Genomic DNA, 12,451 nt, shown 5'->3' with positions numbered 1-12,451 from the left:
AACCTCCGAGCCAATGCGCGATCCAGCTCATTCCACCCTGTCAGCCAGTGGGCATGGCATCTCCAGCAGCACGGTGTGCTGGTAGGCCATCCATTCAGCAATGGGACTTGGAGCACTTTTCCCTACTTTCCACACTGCCGCCTTCAGCTGCAGTAGCCTCTGGTCCAGCTTGACGTTGGGGACGTGGCACAGTGGACCGGATCCTGGAACAGCTCTACCCCCTTCACCAGCTACACCATGGCAAGGCACTTGCAGAACTGGACCCCGTAGGCGACATCGTGCTGTGTGAAACGCAGGGCTAGCTTCCTGAGTGGTGTAATGTGCAGTGGTTAATAAAGTTCTCATTAAACGCGAAGTCTCAGCTGCAGAAACTAAAGACACACTGTGGATGAATCCGCTGAGGTGCTGCTCTGTAACCAACGTGGGCTGGGCCTCATCCAATTTCCCCCAGTGAGGCAGCACATGTGACCTAACCCTTGTTGTAGCTATCTTGCAGCTGTCACTAGAAGCAGTTCTCAGGAATAACTTTTAATGAAGTCATAAAAGTTAATCTCGAGCCTCACTCGTTGCGGTCAATGCTGTGCTTCTCGGCACCAAAGGGGATTTTACGGGTCAGTAATCCGTTCTAGTACCAAGGGCCCTTCAGAACTTTGGAAAAAAAACCTGTTTGCAAATGTAACAAAAATGGTGTCAAACATGAGGAATTATGGTGGTGGCATTGTCTCTAAAAAAACAGCTTTTTTGCAATACTTCCGGTAGCAACGTCTGCTTAAAACCTCGAATTTCTCTCCGAGAGTGAGTCTCACTTTCTTTGTGACTGCACAATGGCTTCAGACAATGACAAGACCGACGATGATCATGATGATGCACAGGGTAATGCTTGTGAGTAGCTATGCATAAGTAATGCAAACCTACTGCTCCCTTTTTGCTTGGTGTCCGGCAGGCATTGAGGCAGAGTTGCACTTTACAGCTGTTTTTTCTTCACATTTTTTAAGTTATTTTAAAGCTGAAACCCATCTTTTGAAATCATAATGCAAAAAAAATGACGATTAGAGAAAATTTTGAGAATTGAATGTTTTTTTAGAAAGAATGTGGAGGTGCAAGGTGCAAACTTTGGCATAGGGAATAGAAACGTAATTGGGCTATCTACCTAAAAGCATGTAACGATAGAAAGGTGAAACCTTGTGAGATTTGGGCGCACCCATTGTGGTGAAGGAGAAGGTAAGGCATGGAAGAGTTCGGGCGATGCAGTTGGCCCTAGTTGACAAGATAGTGACAGTGCAGTGCAGCTGGTCAACGTCGTCAAGGAAGAATCATCATGAATGTGAAGCTTGAGCAAGGGCCAAATCTTCACTAGTTGGATAGACACGTGGTAGTTGGGTCAACCGCTAATGACAGGTGTAGACATTGGGTAGGACATAGCAATGAGATCTGGCTGCTGGTACCCTATGCCACTGCCCTTCCATGGTGTCGCCTAGAAGACACAAGGAAGGTTGTGCGACCGGCAGCATCGGGTACAAACAACACTGGGCCTAACGTCGTAACTACTCTGGATTTGTTGCAGCACTTGCTGCCTCACCATCTCATCACAAATGTGCATGTAGCACAAAAAATGAGCTGTAGTGCAGTCCAAGCAGTTACAATATATGCAAATTAGGTAAGATCACTAGAGAAATCAAACTTAACTGTGCGCCTGCCCCCCTCAATTTCAAACATTTCAACAAAGACGGAAAAAGAAAATACACGTCGCGCACCTGTTTGCTCTCTGCTGCTAAAGACAATATACCATTTATTTCCGTGTAGTTAATACTGGTTACACTAAAATGTGTGCAGGTCCGCTCCCCCGTGCTGGTTTACAAGTTCCCCTATCCCTCTGTAGATATCCACAAATCTAATGGTCCTGTGCATAAAGTATTAGCTGTGCATTAATACATTATCTCCATTTGATTCTACCATATTGAACGCAATGAGACGACATCGATCGGTGCTTCCTTGGCGAAAACAACCTGCCAAATTCTAACCTCCATTACTAAAAATATTTCCTATTAACACAATACATATTTGGATTCAGCAAGCTGACACCAAAACCACAAAATTTTGATACATATTTCACAATCCAAAGTTTCTTCTATATAATCCTACCGAATTGTGGCTTTAAAACGTTAAGAAGTTCACGTTCTGCAAAACTTTCCGCCCGGCATTTCATGTCTCTAAAATATATATGGTAAACAAAACACTCACAGAATGTAAAATCAATATGTACCACTGTTTTTCCTCACCACAGTATCTTGCACGTGCCTGCTGTACTCACACGAAATATCAAGCACTCTATTTCTAGAAATATGCATATTTGAATTAGCAGCACCGACTTAACCGCTGAACACGATGGTTCTCCGAGAACTGCTCATCGGTCGCATATGATAGAGCCGAGAAAAACTACAGGGGTAGAGATTTTCCCGGTGGAACCACATCAGAATGCCTACCGGAATTACAAAATATAAAAAGGAAACGGCGGAGATAAGTCAGCTTCAACACTTAACTCCCCGAAACACAATGCAAGCATTCAACCAAGAACAACTGGACTTGTGGCTCCACGGTTCCAACATGTTTACCAACGTGTTTATCAAATTTATTGCCTCAACTAACAAACTATTCAGCTACTCACTAACACAGATTAGCCAACAGCTATGCGGACAGCTTGACAATGCTAAGCTTGAGGTGTGCCAACAGAGACCAGAGTGATTCCAAAAGGACAGCGCAAGCCGCGCTACTCGCGAAGCAGGCGAAGGCTCAAAGGCGTGCGAACATTTTTTATTTTTTGTTGGGACGCGGTGTGCGAACTAAAAATAAAAAAAAATTCCTACACGGTGTGAGAACTAAAAATAAAAAAATTTTCCCACGGGGCGTGCGAATAGGGACACTCTCCATGTATGAACTATTGCACAGCTGCGGCTCCAGCGGTCGCCTGGAGAACTGGTGGGCACGGCGACCGCGCGACGCGGGACTTGAGCCCAGCAAGAGGAGCTTCGCCTCTAAAAACACACTGAGGGAATTATGGAAGCCCGCGAACCCGACTCGATACCCGGCAGCGATACGAGACCCAAAAACAATAGGGGGTTCGCTTGCACCTCCTGAGATGGTGCCACCGGCGCGCTTAGAAGCGAGGAGCTCGATGCTTCGGCGGCGGCGGCGGCCACCCGCTATGAGCGGGAATACCTCAGCCTGCGGCGGCGTAGCGCCCCGGGACGTCCCCTCCAGGCTCCATCCCGGACCGACCATCGCCCACCGATAGCGCCGAGAGTCGAACGACTCCAGCCGCTCGAGCAACGCGGGACCCGTCGACGGCCTAAGACGGGAGCGCTAGGGTGGTTGTAGTAATAAATTCCCTTGGGGGCTGGCGTCGGTTGCATTTGTCTCTTACCTGCTTCTCACGCCGGCGCCGTCTACACGGCAGCCGCGTGTGGAGGACCATCCGAGTCAGACCATTTCCAACAACATTTAGAAAAACAAGTTTGTTTCGTTTTTTTTTTTTTCAACAAGGATGACATGAAGAAAAAAACCTGTGCTTCTCCGGGGAAATTTGTTGGGATGCGACCAATCGGCAGTGAGGAAAGCGCTTTCTGAAATCAGTGCCTCGACGTGAAACCTTGAGCAGATTTTGAGAGTGGAAACTAGGCTGGGAGTTTTGTGATTCACCATGCAGCAGTTATATTATTCCAGTAGTAACAAAAATTTGTGGCCCACTTAAGTCTCATAAGTGATTTGAATATAAAATTCAGCAATTATCGAAGACTTCTTCACTGCTGCATTGTCTTTGCGGTGACCCATCCGGATAATTATTGGTCCAGCCTAAAGAGGAATTTAATTATGTTCCAACCAGTCGTACGTAGACACAACCCGTCGTTTCATCCTTGCGTTCCATCCTGGCACAATACAGGGTTAGTGGTGTAGTTACCACTGTTGGCTGCGGCTCTTGGCCACCCGAGTTCAAATCCAATTGAAACCCAATTAGATTTGTATGTGCATTTTTACTTTTATTTTTACAGTGGCCTTAATTTGGTTTCATTTGGTAGTTTGGTTTCGTTAACTCGGTTTCACCAGCCCTTACGGTCACTTTTCACGTTTCGTGAGACGTGTAAGGCTTTCCCCTTGAGAAATATGCGATCTTTTATAGATCTGTGTAGCATCGCGCTTTTGAAATGTTTCATTATTCTCGTTACATTGTTCTTGTTCTTGTTACGTCATTGATGACGGCACGAAAACAGGCGATTTGGCGGGAGGATCGAGATTTTAAGGTAAACTGATTAATATCACAGTGAAAAAGTATCGTTGGCTTCCGCATAAGCGTTGGAGGCACTCTAAAACACCAAATCTTTTGAATAGTAGAAACTTTTATTTTGTTTGCTGGCCCCTTTACGGCATTATATAGTTCACCTATATATAGTTCACCTATATAATGCTGGCCCGGCTTATCACCTGGCCACAGCGTAATCACCCTATGGGGTCTCGTTGAAAATTCGCGGCCTACGCGACTACCAGAAAACCAAATGTAGTCCAGGCTGCCTGCCTTATGCTGCTGCTCTTGTGCGCTCCCATTGGTGTTTGCGTATCTTCTCCGCTTTTTTTGGTTAATGGAAGCCAGTCGTCAGTTCAAGCGATGTGTTTCAGGGATCAGTGGTTGGATAACTAAACGCTGTTGAAAAAACTTCCCTCTTAGGTACTAAGTGCGGGAAAATATGGCTCAGGTAGGGCAGTAGTCCGGAAGACTAATTTCAGCTTTCTGGCACCGTATGCATTACTCTATGTCGGTTCATGTGGTGATTCATGCCGGTAGACGGAGCCGAAAGATTGCTTCCTACTATCGTTTTATATGCGCCACTATGTGCGTGCCCATCCTGTTATGAGAATATTAGTGGGTTTACAATAATGTAATGTCATAACACAGCGGTCACAATCATCAGTGCACTTTCCCAACGTCTGAAGCAAGCAGTGCATTGTGAATCATGGAACATACAAAGAATAAAAATATCTTGAATCTTACAGACTCTGATCCTGAAGGTGGATCAACGTTCATCAAATTTATGTCGACGTAAACTTGTGCTGGCTCTCCTGTTGCGGGAAGAAAATGAAAAATTACTCGGAATTCTGCGGCACTTTAAAACGGTACGTCACAAAAAAGTACGCTTCTCTATGCGTTCATTAATTTCAAATGAGCCAATGAAATTAAGTTATATAACCTATAAATCACGTTATATAAGTTATATATACAGAAAGAAATGCCGGCAGTCTACAACGCCAAAAAAGGCATAGGGGAATGGTTAGACTATTTTTTACCGTTAGTGACGTTACAATATTTTTTTTATTAATTACGTGAGAAAGAAAGAAAGAAAAACACTTGCCCAGAGTGGGGACCGAACCCACGCCTTTCGATTAGGTCTCCAATGCCTTACCAACTCGGCTATCTGGGCGACTGTGTTCTCCTTCACTTTCTGGGGTATTTATATTTACTACAACTGTATCTGACGCTTGAGGGTGGTAGCCAGCGCCACTCAGACTACACGGGGAGAAGGGGACCTTCTTTTCAACCCCCGGGGCGTGACGCGAACGTTTACAGCCTGTCATAAGCGGGTGACTTGCGGGAAACTCTCTTATGCAACCTTGGCATCAAGGCTGCCGGAACCGAGGCCCTCGCTAAGCTTTCACATGATAATAGGTTTTGGAAATGAGGGGCTCGTTAGGAAATACAGAAAGAAATGCCGGCAGTCTACAACGCCAAAGAAGGCATAGGGGAATGGTTAGACTATTTCTTTACCGTTAGTGACATTACAATATTTTTTTTATTAATTACGCGCCCAGGTCCCCACTCTGGGCGCGTCTTTTTCTTTCTTTCTTTCTCACGTAATTAATAAAAAAAGAAAAATAGTGTGTGTGTGTGTGTGTGTGTGTGTGTATGTGCGTGTGCGTGTGCGTGTGTGTGTGCGTGTGCGTGTGCGTGTGCGTGTGCGTGTGCGTGTGTGCGTGTGTGCGTGTGTGTGTGTGTGTGTGTGTGTGTGTGTGTGTGTGTGTGTGTGTGTGTGTGTGTGTGTGTGTGTGTGTGTGTGTGTGTTAGAAGTAAGGCAGAACGAAAAAGATGCCGTTGTCAGGTTGTAACTGCGAGCCGAGAACAGGCGATATTAGTTTCTCACAATTGAGAGTTGTCTTGCAGTTATGCTGACGTGGTACAGCTGCATGACTAAACCACCTCAAACCAACAACTGCTTAACAACGCATCACTTGAAATTCACATCACGAGCGAACTCCCCAAAAGCGAAATCATGATTATTCAGTCTACTGACTAGCCTGAAGAAACCACATTTTAATATGAAGCTCCGGCGAGATTGCCCTCCCCAGGTGTTACGATTCAGCGCGCCTATACCCTGTGCACGCGTGTGCAAGTTTGGTGTACAGCTGTGCAGGTCTTGGGTATAGCGGTAAAGCCCGCCCTCGTCAAACTAGTTAGGACACGCAGGATCTCGTCAAGCGCGCCTGTGCTCGAGGTCGGTGACCCATGCCAGGGCTGGCGACGGCGCGCATGGCTCATCGCTTCCCAAAGTTCTCACCCCGAAGAATGCACCAACTTCTGGGGACCTGGCCGCTGATTCTAGGGACATTTGAACAGCGAATCTAAGGAAGGTGTGTTTGGTGTATTTGTTCTTTTTTCGTGCCGTGCAACACGCTGGAGGCCTGTTTACCGTTGGCGCTTTCTGGTATTAATACAGAGTTTTAGTATAGCGGTTCGTGCCTTTGCGTACGTTAAACGCTAAATTTTTGCGCCACGCTACGTTGGCACCGACGGGGAGTTTTAGTACAGCCAGAGTCCTTCAATGCTTTTTTACGCACTGCTCGCCACGAATGGGACTTCGTTTATTGGTGAATACCAATTCGGTTGTGTTTTAGCAGACATTACAAAAGGCGAAATAAGCAACTGGTTCTGATAAATAGCGATTATAAAAGTTCCCTCTGCTTTCCCGCTATTCTCAAACTTACTAAACTAACTAGCTTTAATCACATGCCGAATTGTGTCGGTGTTTGTGTCGCGCGGTGGTGTAGCCCCTAACCAGCCCACCAGAATGGCTAGGTTCCGCTGTCTCACCCTTCGAATGACGCCCCTCTTCGTTTTCTTTCTGCTGACGCACGGCCGGGCTGCGCATTCCCAAGCCATATGCCGGGCTACAGCAGCGACTACCGCCGGCCTCTCTAGCCAGGCCGTGGCCGACGAAGCTGCGTTCGGGATGCCGCCCCCGCGAATTCCATGTAACGGCTGGCAGAATTTCTGGTTTCACTTTTTGTAGAGCCAGGTGTGTGAATTCAAGTGATGTCGCATGGGCAATTGACGTGGGCGTCTGTAAGGGTTTCAGAGGCCAACGACGCCGAATGTGTGGGACGCAGGGGGAGCGCGCGTTCCAGGAATGAGGCATGAATGGCTTTATGGCAGCCAGCTTGTTAAGAGCAAATGGCCTCTGGGCCAAGCCGCGGCGTGAGGACACAATGTATCGGGCCTCAACAGCGTTGTCGCGCTGTTTTGGTCGGCGCGCGTGGGGCGACTGTGGGAAAACCTTGGTAGTCCGGCGACTCGAATGGCATTTCGGGAACTTGGCGGCAGCTGGTTCTGTGGCCCACGGCGTGTACGTTTAGCGGAATGGTCGGTTGTAAAGCCATTCGGTCCGTCGCACCGCCGGAGACGGGGGAGCTTGGAGCTGTCAACTGTCAACTGTGGTTAGACAGTTGACGATTTATGGCGATAGTTCTCCCTTTGTTGGCCCGTGAACGCGCGCAGTGAGGGCGTGCGGGGGTGTCCGGTAGCGGCCCGGGGTGGATGCTGAAAAGGCGATGCGTGCGGCGGCAGCCGTCGCCTGTGTTCTCTACGTGTTGATTCTGGCGCGCGGTCCAATTAACGGGGCATCGCCTGTCAAGGCGGGCAATCTTGGAAGACGCACCGCATTTCGTTAAGACGGACGGTTATGGGTCCCAGCTGGTTCGGAGTGGCTGTGGTCTTGGACGAGGCGTGGTTACTGGCGACGCAGGCCACGTGCATAGCAGCTTTCCCTGCCGCTTGCACGTGTCTCCGCGGGTTTCTGAGTGTTTGTTGTATTTGTTTTGTTTGCTTTTGATCTTTTTCTCTGTTTTTCCGGTGAGAGAGAGAGAGAGAGAGAGTGACCAGCCTTTCAGGGTTACGGGGGGCGTTGCCCACCCCGGTTGAGGCCCGGACTTGGTAATCCATTCAATCAGGTCCCCAGGAGATACTGATTGGCCTGTGTATCGGGGTTGGAGCCTAAGCAACCCATCAAAATAACGAGACACGAGGTCTCGTGGTCGAATCCTCAAGGTTTAATGTGCTATGCACATGTCCGGCTAGGGAGGATCTCACCACTTGGGTAGTCTTAGGTAAGGGTCCGTCGCTGACGGGGGTGCCGCGTGGACAAAGTTGTAGCTGACCAAGAACCCCACTTTATTTCTTACTTTGTTAGGTCTATCCTCAGTATGTAAATCTTCTGTATATATCTTATATATATATATATACAGTTTTAAAAACCCTCAACAACTCTCGTCGTCGTTTCATCAGTGCCGCAACCATCAGGCACCAACGCAGATGATCATCAAGAAGGCTTTTGTCTCTCGCCACATCATCGGCGAGGCACCGAAACAGAGAAGCAGAACGAACCAACCTTTACTGTGTTGTTTAAAGGTTCGCTTTCCAATCACATTCAAAGCGTGGATTGGAGCCAATTTGTTTTTTAGACCTCCTTGGTTATTGGTTAGGAGTGGAGGCTCGGGGTTCGCGGTATCGCCAATAACGTCTCCTTAAATACACAAGGTGCCCTGTGTGGGGTTGTACCGGTTACTGGTACGCACGTTCAGCACTTGAGCGCTTGCCCCTGGCCCACAGTCTGAATAAATAACCAACGCACGATAGACTTTTGTTCTTTCCCGTCCAGCACCCGGAGTTTCATTAGCCTGATACAGCGTTGACAGGCGCCACATAAAATCTATCGGTGAATAAGGCCATGAACGAGCAGCCACTTCCAGGCGTGGTCGAAGAGCCCAAGAAAGCTGATTCATTATTACATTGGGAAAGAGTTTCGGGAAACAGGCACGGGGGAAAGTAATGGCTGTTAGCAAACGTTCAGCCAGTGGGGCAAAGCGGACCTTAAGAAAAGGGAATGCACGGAAGGCGTGGAGTGTGTATTTTACGCAACTGAACACTCAGAAGACGCGGCGGCCAAGTTTCCTGAGTGCAAAAGCCGGGCTGTTGAACTGCAAACCTCTCTCACAAAGCAGCACAAAGGGCCGGCTACCCAGAAAAGAAGCCACGTAACATAACATCAGGAGCGCCGGTGTCATCGAAGATTGTGTTGTATTTAATCTAGAAAGGGTGAAAACTGAGCTCACTGTATCAGCGAGACCAAGTCATCGTCAGCGGCAACGGCGTAGTCAGAAATATTTTTCCGGGGCTGTTTGTTAAACTTTGTTATACGCTGCTGGAAAAGAAAAAAAAATACGAAGGAACAGATCGTGCTCCCCCCAAAAATTGTAGTCATTTTTTGTCTATAATAAACCGACACCCTTCGTATATTTGTTTTTACATTATAGCTTTCTGATTGAGGGTGCAAATAGCATAGGACGAAAAGAAGGGAGAGGAAGGGATGCGGCGCTCAGAAAATTTTGGCAAGTGTTGTGGCACCGGCACACCCGCCTGGCTACGGCCTTTGTGAGTACCACAGACCAAAACGACGCCGAGGACTTGCATTGCGAAGGACATAGCGCGCCCAACCACCTGAATAATGGCATGAATCTCAGTAATATGGTGGCGTTCGCATAGTAGCGCCAGCTAAAACAACACGACACCGTCGGCTGGGGAAACCGAAGAAGCGCCGCGGCGGCCGAGGCGGCGGGACAGTGAAAGAGTTCTCGGCGGTAGCGGACGAGTCGCTGTACGCCGCTCGGAGTTGCAGCAATAAACGCATGTTTATCCACAATATCATCGCTTGACTGGCATCGCGAGCTTGTTCGGCTACCAAAGAGCTCATATTACCATCCTCAACGCCTTCAATAACAGTTTTCTCAAAATTCACAGGCCTCCCGCGCTGCAGAGGCTTCGTGCTGGCCACCATCACAGCGCCCCAGCGCAACATCCCGGAAATATCTTTTTAAGCCACATAGTAGTGTTGCTAGTGAACCTGGAAATGTTTGTCAGTCTGCCCCTCCATTCCGACGCCAGGCCAAGAGGTAAAAGCATTCTTGTACGACACGTTTATATCTTAAGGCCATGCTCATACTTGTATATTTAATCCTTTAAAAATACTGCCATTCCTGAAAGGGATTCTAGCAGGTGGGTTACAGGGCATAAAAAGAATATATGGTTGAGAACACTTGTACAATGGAACACAGGTGAGTTGGTTCGGTTTCTTCTCGGGTACGAAAAGTTGTGAGAAATAATATTGTAACGGTGCCTATTATTACAGGGGCGACGCGGTCAATCCCGCTAATGGAAGCGCGGGAGTGGACTGGACGAAGAGAAGGACGAAGGCTCTCTTGCCGGTGCTCCAGCTGTGTCGCCATTTTGACTCTCCGTGTGCTGAGTAATTAAAAGTGCCCCCTAGTTTTATCCACAGGGTGCAATATCCTGCATAAATAAAAACAAAAACAGATGATTTCCTATCAATGCTAATTAAGGGTGGACTCAGGCACGCAGCCAGAAATTTTTTTCGCGGGGGGGGGGGGGGCGCGGTCGACCAAACAATGGGGCGGGGAAATATGTAGGCGTCGTTTTTCAAATGAAGCGTGAAATAACTGTCTTTAACTGCGAATTGTGTATGCTGAACGCTAACAGTAAAGTCCACCTTAAGGACTTAGATGATGATGATGAACATGATATGACTTAAATTCCCGTTCACCGGTCTATGGGTAGGCCACGGGTGATTCGTTCGTCCGTAGAGCAGGCAGTTATGCGGGCACGCGCTCGTGAGCGTGATCATGAGTGTGCTCGTGAGTGGCACGCGGTCCCCGAAGTTCGTCAGGCGCAAGTAGAGGCCAACACTGGATGTTCACTACCAAGATTCGCGTGTTTTAGAATTTCCTTTAGGAAAGTGAGTAATAAGTTTGCTTATCAGCTCTGAAGTACAGTCGAATACGATTTGAAGGTTATCGCGCCAGCATCAGCGGCCACGCGTGCCACTGTCCTACGGCTTCGTTTCGTAACCATGATTTCGGAATCGTTTCGAAACCAAGATTTCGCACTCTTCTCTCTCTTGTTGGCTGTTCCATGCTGCTACAATGGCCTGCACTTGCCATTGCCACCCTGTATGATTTGCCACCCTTTGGGTTTAAAGTTTTACATTCGTTGTTATCAAGCAGACTTGGTTGCCTTTTATCTACACCGACGATAACGAAACTGGCATGGAAGATTTGCTAAAGCTGGTGTTCTGTCTGTTTCTTTTGAAAGAGTAGCTTTCCCGCAATAACCTTCGAATCGCCGTGGACTGTAGAAGCAGCACATTCGTATAATACGGCGGTGAAGCTAGCAAACGTGCGTATTTGTCCGTAATAAGTAATCGCCTTTTGGTTATTTTTTGTGCTAGTAACGTGAATAGTAAACTTACGCTTAGCGGAACATCTTAATGCACTGCTGTTGAATGTTGAGCTTGTTGCACGTTTCTTCAATTTCGTACTACTTCTATCCGTTAAATCGAACAGACATGGCTTCAGCAAAATTCCGGTTAAGCAAATACAGAATGCCGATTCTAATCAAGAGGGAGGTCAAGGAAACAATGGAATAGTGCCAAAAAGGCGACGCTCCGCAATAAAGAGAATTGTATAGTTTTGTTGATGTGGAGGAAATACAAGATTGGCAGAGGAATGCTTTCATACAGCACAAACTAGGGAACTGCAATAGTCAATGAAATGCGATGTGAATAGGAAAATAAACATATCAAGGATTGATAGTTCACTGAACAAAATACAGTGACATGCTCTGTCATGTGATTATACTTTGCACCACTGTAAAGACAAAGAATGACACGCTAAAGTCCAGACCACATGCATGCCTATATGAGGCTTTTCCTGCTGTTCTGCCATTTCCCGGCCGTGCTAGCGAAACAGCGGGACTGCGTCGATCAGCTCGCGGCAGGTTCCCGGCGCTGCTCGGTGTAATGCATCCGGGCTGTATATGTTGACATGTACAGCATCGGGAGCGGGCACAGGGATCAGACGTTGACGTAGCCCTAGTTTTCAGCTTTATATATGAACAAGAATGTTCTTCAAACTGCTGGTTCTGCGCCAGCAGGCGACTTCAGGCGGTTCTTCAGGCTACTTAAACCCCACCCCAGACAGGCACGAATCTTTTCGGGGGGAGGAGGGGGGGGGGGGGGTGGGCACGGGCTTGGTGTGCCCCCTCTGGCTACGCCCCTGGTTG

At 47.8% G+C, this 12,451-nt stretch overlaps 1 protein-coding gene and 1 non-coding gene across 2 annotated transcripts in view; both read right to left on the bottom strand.

Annotated features, from left to right (window-relative positions):
• LOC144179500 (gamma-aminobutyric acid receptor subunit pi-like) overlaps window positions 1–12,451 on the bottom strand; it is a 95,570-nt gene that overhangs the window by 63,545 nt on the left and 19,574 nt on the right. The window contains exon 4 of the mRNA XM_077707880.1: window positions 5,042–5,109. Within this exon, the coding sequence (XP_077564006.1) occupies window positions 5,042–5,109 (68 nt within the window). The remainder of the gene's footprint in view (window positions 1–5,041; window positions 5,110–12,451) is intronic.
• Window positions 5,397–5,468, bottom strand: Trnar-ccu (transfer RNA arginine (anticodon CCU)). Its single transcript has one exon. It is a non-coding gene; the product is annotated as a tRNA-Arg (tRNA).

Source organism: Haemaphysalis longicornis, unplaced genomic scaffold (genome assembly GCF_048455015.1).
Source record: "Haemaphysalis longicornis isolate Haplotype H1 unplaced genomic scaffold, Haemaphysalis longicornis Haplotype H1 scaffold_4, whole genome shotgun sequence".
Lineage (NCBI taxonomy): Eukaryota > Metazoa > Arthropoda > Arachnida > Ixodida > Ixodidae > Haemaphysalis > Haemaphysalis longicornis.
Note: the sequence above shows the minus strand (reverse complement) of the source record. Positions and strands in the feature narration are given on the sequence as shown.